At 39.6% G+C, this 19,667-nt stretch overlaps 1 protein-coding gene across 1 annotated transcript; it reads right to left on the reverse strand.

Moving 5' to 3' along the window:
- Positions 1–440: 440 nt before the first annotated feature.
- Positions 441–18,043, reverse strand: ezra (ezrin a). The gene is made up of 13 exons (XM_032548209.1): positions 17,803–18,043; positions 14,367–14,450; positions 13,193–13,288; positions 10,312–10,586; positions 8,272–8,355; positions 7,869–8,015; positions 7,089–7,185; positions 6,802–6,965; positions 5,400–5,530; positions 4,804–4,964; positions 4,496–4,588; positions 2,745–3,017; positions 441–1,557 (listed from the first exon to the last, which is right to left on the reverse strand). The coding sequence occupies exons 1-13, from the start codon at positions 17,812–17,814 to the stop codon at positions 1,393–1,395; spliced, it is 1,782 nt and encodes a 593-aa protein (XP_032404100.1). The 5' UTR covers positions 17,815–18,043; the 3' UTR covers positions 441–1,392.
- Positions 18,044–19,667: the final 1,624 nt, after the last annotated feature.

Below are 19,667 nucleotides of genomic sequence, written 5' to 3' on the forward strand. Positions count from 1 at the left end.
TAAAATACAACTAAAGACTAATATGACTGGAATATTGTGACGTGCTGATATCTTGGGACAAATTCACAATTAATCTATATTTTAACATATCTTCTTACTGTTGTTTATACATAATATAATGAAAGACAGTAATACATATTTCAAGGACTGAGATATGTATTTACTTTGTGTACTACAGGCTATATATGATAATAGTGGGATATAGTGAACAACTTTTTTGGTGGAAAAAAATGTGTACAAATGAAAATATGGATAACAGAAAAATATAAACAGAATAAAGTGGAAGATATATATATATTGTATATTATATAAATATAATTTATATATATATATATATATATATATATATATATTACCAGGCCTTTTATTCTTTTCTTTAAGTCCAAAAAATTCAAAGGCATAACAACTTGAGTAATAGTGATAAATAATTACGATCTTAATAGATTTAGAGCAAGCAGTCTGGTTTAATTGGATTGTTTTTTTCTTTTTATTATTGGAAACGGACTTATTTTGATTTCCGAATTACAAGTACAAATAAAGTACACACAACACATTTCAGTTGAGAGTCAGAAATCCAGTAGCACTAGTTAATTATTAGCAATTAACGGTTGTTTACATATTTAATGAATATGTTGTGTTCATTAAATAAATCTAAACCGAGTCGCATGTTTTAGGGAAACTAAACGGCAAATGCAAACTTCGCAACTTATGATTAACACAATATATGTATCGTAACTATCAAGCTCGAAAAAACGTCTTTTTATTGTTTATTTGCATGTTCAGTCAATGGGGATAAGGTGATCCGTTTGTTGCGTGATGTATAAGCACAAAAGGAATAAAATGGCCGTACACTCCAGCTATAGCTAATTGGCTAATGACCAGTGCTACATTGAAAGGTTATTTGACTATTTTTAAGGGAACTTATGCTGCATTTGTTCATCTTTAGTTTAACATTTAAAATGCTCTGAATAACCAAACCTGAACGTAATATTTCTAAACTGGACAGAAATTCTCTATTTCTTTTGTAAAAACACAAAGTAGAATATTTTAAATGCTTTTTTGGGCATCGGGACCTCAGATTAAAACTAGCATTAAAAGCACAATGGTTAATCGTAGACTTAATTATTCTACACTGATTACACTTTTTAAAAACTCTTGTGAGTTGTGACACTTTTGCTCCATTATCTTTGGTATTTATAATAATTTATGTCACAAAAAATATTCCTGTGCCGTAAAGAATGGATTTTTCTTTTTGGGAGTGTGTGTGTGTCATGGGGGCCATGAAAGCCTCGCCCAGGGCGCCGTTCTTGCCGGAACCACCACTGGGCGCAATCACTACGTTATGCAATACGCTGAGCAGATCATTCCCGAGGTATTCTGGAGCGGTCTTCTCTACAAAGCCTCAAACTCGTCCACCCTCTGCTTGGTGTTGCCCAGGCGGATCTGACGGAGGGTCTTGTACTTGTCTCGTCCGACGCGGACGTTCTCAGCGTGGAGCAGGTCGTTCTGGGTCTTCTTGGAGTCGTGTCTAGATTGCTCCAGATCTGAGCTCAGGTCCTGCGATAAGAGTCGGGTACGGTGATTAAATCATGGGAAAACACTTCCTGGTTCCATTTTTGTCTCATTTGTACAATAGATGGGTAAAGATTTTGTTTCATCTTGCGAGCTACTAAAAAAGCTCCTCAAAGATTTCCAAATAGCAATCTTTTTTCAGTATTGTGAAAAAAAGAGATTAGCTTAGCTATGAAGTTAGCTTAGTTTACATCTTAGCTTGTCTTCGCTTACAACTTAGCTTACAGTTTGTAACTTCGCTCGCTTTAGTTTACAACTTCACTCACATCTCAGCATGTCTTAGCTTACAACTTAGCTTACAACTTAGCTTACAACTTAGCTTACAACTTAGCTTGTCTTAGCTTACAACTTACAGCTTAGCTTACAACTTAGCTTACAACTTAGCTTATCTTATCTTACAACATAACTCACATCTTAGCTCGTCTTACTTTGGAACTTAGCTGACGTCTTACTACATAGCTTATCTTACTACTTAGCTTATCAGGCAGCTTAAATCTGCGTGATGAGCTTAAAGCTGTGTAGAAGTAAAATGTTTGTTTTCTCTTGTTTTTGTTTGTTTCTTTTGTCAGGAAATCTTCAGATTTGAAAACACAATAGTGCTGCAAACTAAGAGATAAGGGTGCAAGTCGCAATATCCATCTATCTACCATTGACATTTGAAGGTGGGTCAATTTTTAAACCTACACGGTTGCACCTTTCAAACAGCTTCCTCTGCAGCGCTTACAAAACTGCACCCACTGGAAACAACCGTGCACACTCACACCTCCAGAGAGTTTCAAATCACCATTTAACCTAACATGCGTATTTCTGGACTGTGGGAGGAAGCCAGAGGACCTGGCAAAAAAAAAAAAAAAAGCCCACGCAGACACAGTGAGCACATTCGATCTGCACTTAGAAACACGGTCATGCTGTGAGGCAACAGTGCACACCTCTTCATCACTGGGTTGGTTTACTGCAGCTCCCAGTGAAAAGTGTGGTGCATCGATCCGATTTCAACCTTAAGATTACTGAAAGAGCGATGACGATTTTGTACTCTTAGGATTAAACTAATTGGACGGGAGTTCGTCTGGGTGCGCGAACGACAAAGATCGCGCCTCGCGATGTGAAACGAATTCAACTGGAGGAAGAGCTGTTTCCTTGATCTCGGTCGTGTCCTCGGAACCCGAGCTCACCATCAGCTGCTTCCTGAGGCGCTCGTTCTTCTCCGCCTCGGTGAGTCGCTCCTCCTCCAGGAGGTCCTCGCTGATGTCCTGCGAGTGCAGCTCGGTGCTGTAGGTGCTGTTGTCCTCGCTGTGCTCGTGGTCACTCTCGCTGTCCGAGGAGGAGGAGGAAGAGGAGGACGAGGAGGGGGAAGGGGAGCCACCGGGAGGGGCCGAGTTGGACGGGGTCCTCACACTTTGCAGCTCTTCCTTCGTCCTCAACAGGCTCTGCTCCACTTCCTCAGCCTGCAGGAACCATCAGAGGGAAACCACGTCAGCGGAGGACAGCGGAGACGCGACACGCAAACCGAAGTTATGGCTCAACGGATCTGGGAAGCAAAGCTTTGCTTTTATAGGATTAAAATTGTTAGAAAAAAAAATCTGACTATTATTTTCTGTGCATATAGTGAAGGGGGAGGAATCAAGTGTTTGCTGTTTTGTTTTTTTACCAAGTATTTCTTGTCCAGTTTTATTGCAGATATCTCAGTACACTTGAAATAAGACAAAGATAACTTACAAGAAATGTTTCAGCATAAAAGGAGTTTGTTTTAAGTAAATACTTATTTAATATTGATTAAAAAGTAGCAGTTCCACTGGCAGATTATTTCACTTATAACATGGGGAAAATCTCTTGCTATAAGCAACAAAACCTGCCAGTGGCATTTGTATTTTTTAAAGTCAATGTTAAATAATTATTTACCTAAAAGTTGCCCCTGTATCTTGCTGAAAAGTTATTAGTAAGTTATTTGTGTCTTATATCAAGTGTAATGAGATATTTGAACAAAAATACTGGGTACAATTTTGTGTTTTTGCACAAAAACAAACAATTTTTTTTATTTTTTTATGTCTTGATCTAGAAAAAAAATCTCAACAACAAGAATGGAATATGGAAAAAAGTAATTGGAATTAAAAGTAATTCAAATTAAATGCCACTAGTGACAGAAAAGGCTTTAAATGAAAATGAAAGCAAACTAAAAAGGCTAATAATAGACAAATATTTTGGGTTGGACATAACATTTTTTTAAAAATTATTTTAAAAGGTTTTAATTTACCAATGAAGCTCTTTGTTTCATGCCAAACCCACCTGGTGTGTTACTAGTACAATTCAATTCAGAAACATTTTATTTATTTATTAGAACAATTACATGTTGTTATAACTCATTAATTCAAAACTTTTCAGAGTTTTTGTAGAACAACCCAGTAGCTTTAGGATACAACGAATTCAGTAGTGATGGATGGACAAAAAAAGTTTTTTTTTCTCTCATTTTATAGGTTTTGTAGTTATTTTTCTGTCCTAAAAAAAACAACCATTTCTAATTGTTGTCACGGAGACTCTGGGACACCGCTCTTTCCTACGGTTGCTAAACAATTTTGCTCTGACTCTAGATATGGAAAAATGAAAAAAATGTAGACAAAAATATAGAAAAATAAATTATTTGCCTTACAAAAATAAGATCTTCTCTTGTCTTTCCCACTTTAATGTGGAAGTATTTGATTTTTTTGCACATTTTTACTTATATATGTCGAAGGTTTGTAACCAATTACAGAAATTTGGGGAGATTTTATTATTTTTTTTTATCTGTTTTACCAGAGGCAAAGAATGGAGATTTTTTCCCCCCTGATCTCTCACAGATACCAGAGGGAGGAGAGTGTTTTATTGGGACCTTTTTTTCCCCACCTGATCTCCTGGCCGTCTTGCCTTGACCGCCGGTCAGAGCGCTCACCTTCATGTGCCATGTCTCAGCTTCCTCCTCCTTGGCTCTCTTGGCCTCCTCCAGCTCAGTGATCTTGGCCGTGTACTCGGCCAGCTCCGCAGCCTGAAGCGGGAACAGCGCGAAGCGACTTCAATCAGGCAATTTAAAATAAATTAAAAAAACACACACACACACCAAAAGAAGTAAAATAATACAACACTTTTGTTGGTGTGGAGCTTCACCCTAAATCCTCAGGTTGGACTTTAGCTGAAGCTGAAGCACCTGACGTGCGTTGGTACTTCCATCGGGATTGGTTCACTTATGCGCTGCACACTCACCAGCTGCTCCTGGCTCTTCATCTGCTCCTCGGCTTGCCTGGCCAGCTCCTCCTTGGCAATTATGGCCTCCATCCTCTCAGCCTCCAGCCGGGCCGCCTCCTGCTCCACCCTCCTCCTCTCCTCCTCCAGCCTCATGGCCCGGTCCAGCTGCTCCTGAAGATCTGCGGGGCCAGGCAGGCACACGGGAAAATCTATTAGGCACCTCACAGCGGTGAGGCGCTTCAGGAAGCTCTTCTTCTTTTTTTTTTTCTTCTTCTTCTTCTAAATATGTGTTTCTGTTTTGATGTGGATTTCAACGTCTCATATTAGATTATGTGAATATCCGCTTAAAGAAGAGCTGACGATCTGAGTCTGTCAAAACGGAGGGACAGCAGAGGGCAGTGAAATCATTTTTCAGTGAAAAAATGGATTTCACTGAAAAATCATTCTTTGATTTCAATCACAAAATGATTGATTTTTTTTTTTTTTGTAGTTAGTGTCCGTAGGCTGACTGAGGGTTTTTTTTTTTTGTGGTTTTTTTGGTCTTTTCTCCTTGGGAACATTTTCTGAGCCCGGTTCGTATTTAGACAGCTTGCGTGTGACGTGGTGCGCCCCACCTCGCTCCGCTCTCTTAGTAGTCTCTTCAAACTCGTAGAGCTTCATCATCAGCTCCTGCTTTTCTCTCTCCATCTGCTGCTTCTCCCTCTCAATGTTTTCTCTCTTCTTCTTCTCGCTTTCCAGCTGATCCCTGCAGGAAACACACACACACACACACACACACAGAGGCAAAGCAAAAAAGAAAACGTCAAGATCACACACATTAATTACCTGCATCCTACACAGCGCCTTGTAAAAATATTCATATCCGCTTTACCTTTTTCATAACTTATCATTATATAACTATATTGTAAAAAAAAAAAGTCTCTAATTTATGTTAAAATACCGACAGCTGTGATTGCCAGAATTTTACCATAAATGGTATTTATGGTAAAATTTTTGTTTAGAGTATTTACATAGGTGGTGGTATTTTACTGTTTTTTTTTTACAGTGTAAACTAGCAACAGGAAAACTCATTGTTCATATTTGATCATGTTTCTTTGTTATCCCACTTCACACTTATGCACTAGTTGTGTCGGTCCGTCACATTAGATTCCAGTTATAATACATTCAGACTTGTGGCCGTAACTTACGGAGGACCGATCCTGCCATAACTTAAGGATAAATGCAGAAATGAATAAATGACTCCTTAATATAATCACAAGGTCAAAAATGCAGCATGGCAGATAAATTGGTGGACAACAAAATAATAAAAAGAAGAGATTTTGTATAATAATTGATTCGTTAATTAGGTATAAATATTTCTATTAACACTTTTAAGCTTTGTAATTTTTGTCTACTTTATGCACACTTTTTTTCTTGGGTGTTGTACTTTTCTCTTGTTTATTTATTACGAGCCCCTTTCTCTCCCCATATTTATCACCAGCCGAACATATTTGATACATGTTTTTCCCATAAAAGTAAATTTATGTTCAAGTGACTTCACTTGCAGTTTTATTTCTTAAACTGATATCATTTTTCTCCCTTTATAATATTTCAGTTTTACTTCTTAACCAAAGAGATTTCCCTGAGACCATTTATTTCCATTTTTTTTCCTCCTTGTTTTTATTTCTTGCTCACGTATTGAGAAAAAAAAAATAAAATAAAATAAAATAAAAAAAACAAAGCGTACAAAATCAAGCTCTGCGCCTACGTCCTCCAGGCTAGACTTCGGCTACTACGCAGGAATTCGAGGAGGTGACTCTGTTCCGAAGAGCGCCCCGCTTCTGCTTTGCCATTTTCGGCTGCATCTCTTATTTTGTCGCTTTTAACGGCACGCGGATTTACTTGTCAAGCCGCCTTTTTTGGCTCTATAATTACTTTAACGAGGCACTTATACATTTCTCCATTTATTCTTAATTGTGGCAGGATTGGTCCTCCGTAAGCAATCTGGTCAAATGTGAAAAAGTGTCTCTTGTCTACCTCTCCATTTTCTTCTGGAGCCTGTCCTGTTTGGCCTGAGCCTTCATCTGCTGAACCTCGATGTTGTCGGCCACGCGGCGGCGGGCGTACAGGCGATGGTTGCCCTTAGCCAGCTGCATGATGCCCTTGTGGATGCGAGGTTGCGTCCCGTGAAACATGATGTGCTTCCAAAGGAATGAAAAAGCAAACGTTATACAAGTCTAGAAAGTTTTCTTCCTTCCTACCTCCCATCCCCCCATCTAATGTTGCATGTAAAGACGTATTTAGTTACTTGGTGAAATACTCACTGGAGATTTTTTGTCCATGGGCTTGATGACAAATTTCTTGTTGTCAAAAGAAACGTTTCCAATTTCATTCCAGGGGAATCCAATTTTAGGGGTGAGCCTGGAATATGTTTAAAAATAGTAAATAAAATAATAATAATGATATTTTAAGTTCATGTTGTAGTTAGGCAGAGAAATAGGTCAATGTACTCTTACAGTCAGCATCCACAGAGGTCAGTGTGGTGAGTAAAAAACATGAGGGTGAGAAAGGAAAAGGTCAGAGACAGAGGTTTGACCTCCGGGCTGTTGCCCTCGCCGCACCAAAATGTTGGCTGAACACCAACATTTTATGGTGTTCAGCATAAAGTTCTGAACACCATAAAATTGCGCACAATCTGATATTATGATACAACTTTTCAAGGTTTCCCCCAGAAAACGTGCTAAGACCGGTGGTTGGGTGCGAGGGCGGTCACTCATCCAGCGGCCCGTCGTGTTTCTGAGTTAAAAAATACAAGTCTAAAAAGTTGACAGGAAATGTTATCACTTCATAATTATGTGCTATTGGAAGATTAATACCTGAACACCAACTACAAAGTCTTAAAAAAATTCAAACATTTAAAAAAAGACTTTAAAAAATAAGGTGGGGGCACAAATAAAGCCTGGTGGCCCGCCAGGCTTATAATATAACCATGAGCTTTTGAACTGAACAATGATAATACAAATAGAAAAAGCTGAATTAAGCAGCAAAAAAAAAAAGATATCAATAAAGATTTTTGCAATAAAGTCCTAAATTGAGAATTTTACCTGTCATCCTTTGGATAGATGTTGATCCCTAGCGCGTCCACGCCCAGCCACAGCTCTGTGCCCTTCTTGTTTCTGATCTCAAAGTAGCTAACGCCGTACATCTCCAGATCCTGGGCGATCTTCAGGTACTCGATGATCGCGTCTTCCCTGTTTGGAGTCACAAAAACGTTCGCTCAGAGACATTTTTGCTGCGAGACGTTAAATACCGACACGTTTTCCCCACTGAAGCACAAAAAGGACGATCTAAACTGGAAATAATCCCAGATTTTCCTCGTCTGTGCGTGTTAAGCAAATCGAAGTGCATGGAAGGTGAGAATGTTTGACATTTTATTTTAAGTACGTTTTTTTTTGGTTTGCTTTTTGCTTTGTTTTGACATATAAACGTCACTCGGTCTTTACTCACTTCAGCATGGCTTTGTGCTCCTCGTGCCAGGCCTGGATTCTGTCTTCCCACTGCTCCTTTGACAGCTTGTGTTGATCCAGCACTCTAAGAGAAGAGACAAGCTGTCAGAGAGTCGCGCGGCTCAAAGCGGGATCACTCCGCGTGCGCACACAGAGCTACGTTAAACACACAGAGCTACGTTAAACACACGCTGCAGGCACCGGAGGCCCGTTCCTTTTTTGTGACGTCTTAAATTAGCAACAGTGGCTGATGACCGCCTAGCATGATTTTGGAGCATATGTGGGAAAAAAACAACAAACAAATGTTTGTCTCAGAAGGGAACACTGGCTTTTAATGAAGTCCAAGTTTGACATGTTTCTCCATCTTGCGTATCGTTAAGGAATCCAAAACTGCACAGAAATCTAAGTAACATGATGCAATGTTGTAATATAAACGGCGTTCTTGTTTTACTGTAAACACTGTCATGTAACGCATAAAAAGGCGTTTCTGCACTGCAGAAACGCAAAGTTTTACCAAGTGTTTTTGGTCTAGTTTCTAGTGAAAGTATCTTAGTGCACTTGCAATACTATACTGTACTAATGCTCAAGTTTTAACTATCAGTGGAGCCAAAAAAAATAAAATAAAAAAAATACAAGTTAAAAGTGACGAGAGTAAAGGTTGGCTGAAAAGAAAAATGATCACTTACTTTAATAGGGCCTTGAAATTCTGCGGCTTGTTATGACACGCAGTGTCGTAAAGCAATAAACATGTTGAGATAATTTTCACTTTTTTTTTTTTTTTTACTCCAAACTGAGGAACGTGAGTTTGGAGGAACCCAACACATCGATAGATAAAGGTCCTATTTCAAGCTCATCTGATAGTATTTGTTTGTGTGTTGTTTTTTTTAATTGTTTATATGACATGAATAGTTAGGAGATATTAACTTTTACGTTACTGAATAGTGTTGTGGGACCGTCCTCTGACTAAATATCTGGAATAAATATGACACGCTGCATGTAAATGTATCTATTTGTTGTTGACTTGCCATCCAAAAGTCTTTTTCTAGTTGTCAACGACACAAAAAAAGAAAAAAGAGGGAGGAAGTTTAAGATGTAAGACCCAATCCTTAAGTCTGAACCGGCATTTAGTTAAACATAGACATATTTGGGGTGCTGTGGTGGCGCAGGGGCAAAGCACGACCCACGTATTGAGACCTTAGTCCTTGTGGCGGTGGTCGCAGGTTCGATTCCCGTCTTCCCCATCTCTCATTACCCTCTTTCCTGTCAAACTACTTTCAAATAAAGGCCACTAGTGCCAAAACAAAAAAACATAGACATATTTGGTATCAATGGAAACGTTAGACTGTTGGCTAGATGATTAAAAAGCATTCGAGCTGAGCAGGAAGCATTTGAGTTTATGCCCAAAGTCTGCAGGACAGACGTCAGTAACCAGGAACTTTTATCGAAATGACATTTTATGGAGCTCAGGTAGTGCCAAAAATGCAAATATTTTGTGTTTTGGTGTTATTTTTTTTCTTTTTCTTTTTTCAGTATATGCGCCTACATTTTTTAATCTTTCTTTGTGTTTTGACACCAGATTTCCAAAATATAAACTTCAACTGGAGTCAAATACGACAAATTTCTTACTATGTTATTAAGTTGGGATAAAGAATAAATGTGAGTATATAAAACTGAAGTCAAAAGCAATCAATTTTGGACATGTAAAAATTAAGTCTAGTAAGCAAAAACATAAGAAATCTCCATTTTTTGTAGGTGGTGTCAACCTGTGCCAAAGTTATTTTCTGTGAATTTGCTTTAGTTTACTTCAGGTTTATATACTGTATTATTTTTTTTTAAAAATCCTAATTATTTTATGTTATCCTCATTTTCTCTGAAACTACACCAGCTGCTGTGATTCTTACACTTTTGACAGAGTCTCCCGAATGTTAGCTCTATTTTGAAACAAAGATGACTGAAGTAGCTAAGTTAGTTTTGGGTGTGTTATTTTAAATGCATAAGGAACCATGGATCTCTGAACAGAGGCCTTGCAGCTTGAGCTCACCTCTTCGGGAGCAGACGCTCTGAGGAGAGGTATTCCCGCCGGTGCACCGACTTGTCGTACTCGCCGTACTTCGCCTGCACGGCGTAGGAGGCCAGCAGCACAGCGGTCTCCGGGGGACAGTAGAGCTCGTCGGACAGGATGTGCTCCTTCACCTGCAGGAAGAAGAGCTTCCTGGTGACGTCCTGGATCAGCTCCTCGTCCACGTCCTCGGGGTAATACTGAACCCGGAATCTGAACTGCAGGGGAGTCTCGTTCTTTACGTTCTGTTCCGTCACCTGCGAGGGCGTGGAGGTTAAAATGTGCATAAGAAATGGGGGGAGGGACGCTCGTGAATGAAATAAAAAAAGAAGCATTAAGTAGATGTTGGTTAAAATACAGCTGGACACAGACAAGGAATTCACTTCAATCCGTCAAAGTATGTGCTTGTTGTTAAAGTTATCCACCTATTCCTCAAAAACGACACCTAATCACACTGAGAAAAGCTACTAGACACAAGATTTGTTAGTTTATTTAGAACATGTTTGGAAATGAAATATAAATTAAATATAATCAACAAGTATTTCAGAACACCTCAATCTTAAGGCATTAAACCCTCACACAGTACCTCAAAAACAAAACTGTTAGCGTAGCTTTTAAGCTAACAGCCAGACTTTTCTGTTAGATCAATCAAACTCTGATTGCCTTATTTTCTGCATTATAAGGCGCATAGAATAGATGCTACAGTAGAGGCTGGTGTTACGTTATGCATCCATTAGATGGAGCTGCGCTAAAGGGAATGTCAACAAAACAGTCAGATAGGTCAGTCAAACTTTATTAATAGATTACAAACCAGCGTTCAGAAAACTCCGTTCATTCTCAAAATGAACAGCTGTTGCTTCCTCCACTTGATTCGTTCATGTTAAATTCTCTCGCTGCTGCTCAGTTCCCGTGTTCTACTGCCTGACTGATCGCCTTGAGCTTAAACTCTGCGTCGTAAGCGTGTCTCTTAATAGGAGCCATTTTGGGGTCTTTACACAGAACCCAGCCTGCACCGCACGCTTCTTCTTCTACGGGGAAAATGAAGTCGGCGGCTGCTTACCGTAGTTGCGAGATCTTTTTTTAAAATTATTATTATTATTTATTAAACAAACAGTATACAAAGACTCGTTGAGGTATAAGAACATTGCGTAGTTGTGAGACATGTCTGAGGCTCAATATTGGTCCATATATAAGGCGCACCGGATTATAAGGCGCACTGTCGGCTTTTGAGAAAATTGAAGGTTTTTAGGTGCGCCTTATAGTGCGGAAGGTGGTCAGCAGCACCAAATTCCTGGGGGTGCACATCACTAACGACCTCACCTGGACTGTGAACACCACGTCTCTGGCCAAGAGGGCACAGAAACGCTTGTATTTCCTGCGGAGGATGAGAAGAGCACACCTGCCCCCGCCCATCCTCAAGACTTTCTACAGAAGCACCATAGAGAGCATTCTGACCAGCTGCCTCTCTGTGTGGTGTGGAAGCTGCAGCGCCTCCGACTGGAAGAACGTGAGGAGAGTGGTGCGGACAGCAGAGAGGATCATCGGGGCCCCCCTTCCCTCCATCCAGGACATTTCATCCCAGCGCTGCGTGTCCCGAGGCCGAAACATCATCAGTGACCCCTCACACCCCCACCATGGACTGTTCTCCCTGCTGCCCTCTGGAAAGAGGTTCCGCAGCGTCCGGTGCAGGTCCACCAGGTTCCGAAACAGCTTTTTCCCACTTGCCATCAGACTGCTGAACTCTTAACTGGACTGCACTTAAAATCTGGTCTCCACTTTATACCTTGCACATGTACAGAGCTAAATAACTTATATTTTACTGTCACTCCTGCACTTTATATTTTATATTTTATATTCATATTTTTATACTGTATTTTATTTTATTCTGGAGTAACCTCACAATTGAAAGCTCAAAACATTGTCCTGAGCCGTATGCAACGAAATTTCGTTCTGTATACACCCTGTGCATGCAAAATGACAATAAAGTCAGTCTAAGTCTAAGTCTAAGTCTAAGGAAAATACGGTAAATATAATTTGCCACCCAAGGAACATGTTTCTATTTATTTTGCTATTTTGATAGACCCGACCAATCAAAGCACGAGCCTCCACTCAGATATCCGTCTGATGACGTCACATAAGTGATGACGGCTCAGTTTGTTTCGATATCATCAACATTTTTTTTAAAGCAAATTACTCCTTCAGAGTTGATTACTTGCATTCTGTAATGTCGGCTCGTCTTCAGTCCTGCGCCTCTTTAGATGTCATCGCTCCGAAGCGCAAAGCAATTTTTATTTATTTATTGTTGAGTGTGTTTGTTTTTTAAAAAACGCGCCATTGAGTCCTCACGTGCGGAAGCAGAGAGCGGACGTTTTCCGGACACACTTTTTCCACCGATAGTTTTCATGCGATAACGAATTAATCTCCAGAAAACCACGTGGCGCTGTTTAACACAAACAACAGCAACAATCATCTCGCGATTAACTCGTTGTCTCGAGAAAACCGTCGGGAAAGCGCACATGCTGAAATTGACTATCTTAGTCAGGGAAAGAGCTTCAAAAAATTAGTGGAAAGTGTAACTTAAATCGTTTTTTGATGCACAAAAATATCACTGATGTTCTTGATAGCTGATAATATACACATATTTTTAAATAAGGTCATAAAATAAGAGTCAACTTTAAATATATGGCATTGAAACAAAGTCATTTAGTGTGTTGCAGCGAAGAATGCAAACATCAACTCGTGTATTCTCATGCGCTCTCTTATTTTAAACAAACAAAAGGAAAAAAATCGTAAAAAGAAAGAAAAGAAAAGCTCAAACTGGCCGATACGGCAGCACTAAAAAATCTGACAGAACAAAACCCACTTTCTTGTCTTCTACCAGCCACGAGGCAAGTCCTCTGTTGTCCACAAACTGGAGGCCGAAGTACCAAATCTCACGGAGGCCGATCGTCCTGGCAACCTGACGGCACGACACAAAAACAGAAGAAGAAGAAACGTGAGGACTTCTCTCGACTGTCCATAAGACAGGCACATTAAATGTAAAAAGCGGCAGCTGAAACATTGCAATCTTTCTCACAGTGTTTCTAATTTATTCGTTCTTTGAAACAAATGATCAAACTCCAACCATCGGTTCGTTTTCCCTCTCCTGACTTAAGAAAAGCATCCCCACAGCCCGACGCTGCCACCACAATGCTAACACACAAAATCCTGCCAAGTTTTTGTCCAAACTGTAGAGCAAATATCTCTGTACACTTGAAATAAGACTAACCCAACTTAAAAGGAACTTGGACACAGATACAGGAGACTGTTTTAAGTCAGTAATTCTTAAATATTGTTTTAAACAGAAAAAGTACTAGCTCCACTGGCAGATTATTTCACTTATAACAAGACACTGAAATAATCTGCCTGTGGAATTAGTAGTTTTTGTATCTACATTAAAAGAACTGTTGACGTAAAAAGAAAATAAAAAGCTAATTTATCTTGCTGAAAAGCTACTTTTAAGTTAGTTTGGTCTTACTTCAAGTGCGTTAAAATATTTGCACCAGAAACTATTCAGAATTCCTTAGTAAGATTTTGTGTTTGGGGGTGGACCATGTCAGTTTTCCACCACAGTTGTACTATCAAAAGTTCCATTTTTATCTCATTGACCATTTCTTGCTAGTTCAGCTTCATGTCGTGATGCTGACTGGAGCTTTTATGGCCTTTCTGTCCACAGTGGATTTCTTCGCATCACATTTCTATAAAGCGAGAACAGATTTCAGTCTCTCTGCAGATCCTCCAGAATAATGATCGCCTTGGTTACCTCTGTGATTAATGCCCTGTTTGTTGTCTCGTCCGCTGAGTTCACTGGTCATTATAATGCCATGTGTTCACACTTCTGTTACTATCAGTATGATTTGGTTCAGCTTTGAGGTAGGCTTTGTTTTTGCTTCACGCACATAAAAAAATAATCTTTCGGTCCTCCCCAGAACCTCTTGTGATGGACAGAAAACGTTGTCGTTGTTAGATGTGTGCTTTGCCGACTGCGGCATACAGACCTGTTCAAGCAGCTGCCTCCCTTTAGTGTTGCCGTTAAAGGAAAACTCCAGCTCCGCGTCCATTGTAGTGACGCGAACATTGACCTGCGGTGGGAAAAGGGCAACTTACTGATTACATTCACGCTGAAAAAATGTTTCTAAATAAAAACCTCCTGTTTGGACGGGCATAACCTGCTTTCTTTCCAATCGTTTCTTTGTTTTCATTCTTTAAATCAGAAATGTTTCCAACTCTGCCTAAATTCTGTGCTTGGCTGCGTTCACATCCACAACTGGAGGACATAAATAACGGACTGATTTGCTGAAAGCACACCCTTAACGTGGATCTGTCAACCGGATTATCCATAAACCATAATTGCTCACTATCTCATTAGACTTTAGACCAGCCGCGCGAACACGAGGTTGAACATCATTGTACTTGCTTCTTGCACAAAGGCGTTGCGAGATCAGCCCGTGTTGCAGCAAACAGCATTGACACCGAGTTTGCATAAAAATTGATTTCCACAAATTGGAGAGAGAGAGAAAAAAAAGCTTTAGTTTTAATTCATTTCAACTGGATTTTTAAAAAAACACACAGTGGGGTTTGTAGCAGACACGGAGCAGTTTTATGAAGTTACACCAGAACACACCCTGACTGTCATAAAGATAAACATACTAAAGGTTGGGCAGGAACCAATGGAACATCCAATTATGGAACCATCACTAGCTTTTTTTAATTGTTTCCACCTTACGTGATCACATGTATGAGATAACAGCTTTATCTGGTGTCTTCATAATGCTTTTGACATTCCAGCAAACACGAGCCGGGATTTTAAAATCCTGCACTTTGACAGTTATCACACAAACCTTGCAGAAAAACAAACAAAAAAAACAAACGCATTTGTGTTTACATGGATAGTATGTTGCAGGAGCCACATATGATGGCAAAAAGCACAAGTGCATATAGCACAATAGTATTATACCATTGGAAAAAAATATATGCCTAAGAAAATCCTCACAGGATCATTTCTACACATAAAATATTTGTGTGGAAGTTGTGGGAATATCCTCTGAATTTGGAAACTTTTCCGACAATAATTAAAAAAACTATACATCACGGGATGTCAAGAATTGTGTGCGCCTTTCTCAATATGCAATTCAAAATCTTTATTATTGCAGTGACCAGCTTTTCTTTTTGGCATGTTCCCACATTTGTTCTCAGTTGGCTCTTTGCACGTCAGTTTCCGTGTTTGGGGATAAGCGGCTCGGTCGTTTCCGGTCTATTGAAAATAGCATTTTACACTAGACTAGGTGTGTGACTAAAGTAACAATTAATGATGTACATGGACCCGAAGCGCCAACAAGTAAGCTGGAGAAAGGTTTTAAGATGTTCGCCTCGTTATACGTTCACGGATACGAAGGTGAGTTTTACTTTCTTTAAACTTTGTGGCTAACATTAGCTTTAGCTTATGCTAGTAGGCAATATTCTCGGCCATTTTTCTTGTAAAAATGTGCTACTTAAGTATCTAAACATTTTCATTCGTTCTAACAAACAATGTTTTTACCTTATTTTGTATTTATTTTTAAGTATATTATACGTGTTTATTGTTGTTAGTGTCAGAGACCAAGTAATGGGGGAGGTTAAGGTTCAGGCTTTTTGCTTCTGAAGCTTGAAGAAACACAACAAGCCCATAGCTTAACAGTAGAGCAGCTCTGGGGTCTGAGTTCTAGTTCAGCTGACTGTTCAGGTTCAGAGTTGTTGCTTTTAGAAAAATATGGCCGTGTTCCTTAAGGTCTCCGTGTTACTTCGCTTTATTAGTTTTGCATGTTTCTTGTGAAGCAGGACGGTGTTTACAGGCGGATCAGTTGCTCGGCTGTCTGGCTCTGGTCTGCTCTCTCGTTCCCATAAACTCTCTTTCAGGCTGAATACACAAGTGATTCCATGGAAATAACACAGGACGGCTCCTTTATTTACCATTTGTCTCTCCCCGGTAGTTTTAGGCTGAAGAAGCTGATCAGGAGTGAAGTGAAGGCTGTAAACTTTGCTGTGAGGCGTTACAGCAAAGTTTAATTTACCTGGTAGCGACAAATATTTACAAGCCACCGTCTTCTTAATTCAGGGATGTTTGGAAATCCATGAAAACTTAAAAGCCCATTATATTAGGAAAACAACAATGTTCGTAGTATTGCTTTATTTGCTTCTGAAATATGACTTTGTCTTTTCTAGCTGCCAAAGCTGCAAAGCGGAAGAAAGAAAGCCGCATTTCGCTCATGCGGATGTGACGTCAGCGTCATTACGTACAAAGAGCCACTTTGCAAAAAAAATGCATTTTTGCTCCACATGTAAAGGCTCATTGATTACTTACTCAAATCAAACCAGAAGGCAAGTAATGAAATATGTTTTCAGCATTTTGTAGACCAAGACATTAAACATGAAAGTCTTCATCAAGGCTGTCTCCTTGCAGTGTCAATAAAAATACATAGGTGCTGTTGTAAAGTGCAGCTTGACTCGTCTTATCAGCTTCATGCTGAACACTTGAGTAACTTTACTTGAAGACTTTGAGACTCATGAATCGCTAAATTCTGTTGTTTTAGTTTGATCAATCATTTCTTTATGATACATTTTGACAAAATTGAAACCACAAAGTCAAGATTTGCTGGTGAATGTCATTCTGTTCTTATTTTGTTTTGCTTGTCTTGTTTTTTATTATTTTCCTCATTGGTGGAAACAAAAACACAATCAACAGTCTTACAGTCAGCCCTACATCAATCCAAAGAAGAAAATTGGAAGAGCACGCTTTTGGCAGTTCCTTATTTAGTTGAAATAAAAATGTTTATACATTTTCTGGCATATTTCTTCCTGCTTAATAAAAGTGTCCATCTTGTCCAGATTCAAAGAAAAAGTGTATCTTTTTTCCATTCTGGAACTGACCAAAGTCCACACCTTTGTGTTGTACCATCCATTTTTCATTATTGCTTGTTTTGCCTGATGCCAGAAGAATTTGGCAAATGTCATTATTGACTTGAAGAAATCCCTTAAAGAGACTCATTTCATGGGTTTTTTTTTTTTTTTATCTCACTACGTGCATGACCATATATCCCACAGACGAATTCACTGAGTTCAAGTAACACTTGGAGGGTAATCCAGTGTCAGGAATGTGTGCAGCATGGGTCAAACTCTACATTTGGTTAATGAGTAAGTGACAAGAAGGATCACTGGCTCTTGGTAAAACTTACAACAGAAAGAAGCGAAGACGATAACACCAACGTAAAAAAGTCAGGGGCAATTCCACAATTCCAACTTGTTTTTGTTCTTCCACTGGTCACCATAAATGATTTATTGAAGCATTACAAGCAGGGTTTAGTCTACAGAACCTCACCTTGCTGTTTTCAAACCAGGAAGAAGACATGCGGCTATAGCAATAAGTAAAAATGTGTCTTAAAACAGCAGGAATCCTACCAGTTTGGGCATCTTGGCTTTGGTCTGTGGCTCCTGTCAGAGGAAAGTGTATCCCAGGCTGACCGAGGCTGCAGTGGCCAACTCCCAGTAGAACCTCCACCTGATAAAGACAGCCTCTCGCTGGCAAATACCCAGGGGCAAGACTCGTGTCCTTTGAACTCAGGAGATAACTCGCGGAGACGTGGGAGGACCGACTTTGACACCAAACCGACAGATTTACCTCCGGTGTGACAGAAAGCGTGGGGGTTGGGGGACCCGCACAACTCCACCCAAAGGAAATCACCTGTTTCAGCGCCTAAAACCTCCATGTGACCTTTGATCGGAGAGCGCCGGGCTACAAAACCACCGGCCGTGCTATTTCTGTAGCTTGTTTGGAGATGACGTGAGTCATGAAGGAAGTGCATCGGCATAACGGCAGGAACGGGATTTGTTATGCGGAGGGTTTGTGGCGTTGTTGGTCCACGTATTGCTCACGTTGAGAGAAAGATCCTTCGTATGACTGTGTCTCACCAAACTGCTCAACCTAAGCTGTTATTAAAACTATTATTTCTTTCTAAAAAGCTCAAAGCTGCGGTATGTAACTGAAAAATATGTTGGTTTTTTTTACGTATTTGTTGAAACTGTCACCATGTCGTTATAGTATAATATGAGACGGATGATCTGTGGGAAAAAAATCGATTTCCACCACTTCCTCCTAGAGCTACGATTGACGTCTGAACAAATGCACCACTCCTGGTCAAAAGCAACCAATCAGAGTCAGGAGGAGAGTCTTAGTGCTGTCAGTCACCCTCGTGAACATTAAATGTGCTAATAGTATAGAAACAACGCACCGTTACTAGAAAAACGTTTATCCCGTCGTCAGCTGTAGCTATGCTAACTAGCCCTAGCATTCACAACCAGTTCTGCTAGCAGGGAGAAGCTGTATCGTAGGAGAGAGCAATGTGGGGGCGAGGAGTGGTGCATGATTGACAACGCTAATGTAACCGGATCCTTCCTGCGTTGTGCTGGTTTTATTGAATGATCAGAGCCGGATTTCTTTAAGATGGATGGTTTCTCGATTCATTCCGACGAGAACAACAAACAAAAAACAACCGTGTTATGCTGCCCGCTCCAAGTCCTACACAAGACAAAAGTACATAACAGAAATAAAGTCAATTCCTGCTATTTTGGATCGTAGGTTCACTTAAATATTTACATTACAGAATGGATTCATATATAACAATGGTGATAAAAATGAACTTAATAGATCTATAAATAACGTGGATGTATTTAGATGAAAAATAAACAGCACACACTTCTCCTGCAGGACAACATGACAAAAGGGGCGGGTCTAAGGAGCGCAAACAATTTAAAGACAATACCACAGAAGAAGAAATAAAATGGAGGTTCTTCCTATCTTAAAGTAACACGGTAAAAACAATGAGAGCTTTTAAAGGTGTTTCAGTCAGGTAAGGAATAAGACTAATAACCACAAAAAAGACATTTTGTGTAATTATTAAAAAAGAAAAATACAACCAGGTTACACCAAGACCCGCCTCCTGGCTCTGATTGGTTGTTTCTAGTTAGCACTGGGAGAAGGCAGAGGAGCTAATTTTTTCACAGATTATCTGTCTCATACCTTATTGTCACGACGTAGTGACAGTTTTAACAAATACATTTAATAAAAGCTACATACTGAAGCTTTAAGAAAGTTGTAGCTTAATATGGCTAATCTTGTTATTTTTGTGCTTTTAAACTTATTAGCCATATTTAATACTGTGGATCATAATGTTTTGGTATCATAGAACAAGTACAACCCGGCCCATATTTAAAATGATAGTATCTCACAAATATTTAGTTGTTTTGTTTTTTGCTTTCTCCATATT

Source organism: Xiphophorus hellerii, chromosome 19, assembly GCF_003331165.1.
Source record: "Xiphophorus hellerii strain 12219 chromosome 19, Xiphophorus_hellerii-4.1, whole genome shotgun sequence".
Classification (NCBI taxonomy): Eukaryota; Metazoa; Chordata; class Actinopteri; order Cyprinodontiformes; family Poeciliidae; genus Xiphophorus; species Xiphophorus hellerii.

Bases quoted from the DNA above. Each gene is read 5' to 3' on its own strand.
- ezra (XM_032548209.1), bottom strand. The intron at 10,587-13,192 runs GTGGGTTTTGTT...ACGCCCTCGCAG, and splicing joins GGCTGGTAGAAGACAAGAAA to GTGACGGAACAGAACGTAAA. The intron at 4,589-4,803 runs GTGAGTGTGCAG...TTCCCGCTTCAG, and splicing joins TGAAGAGCCAGGAGCAGCTG to GCTGCGGAGCTGGCCGAGTA.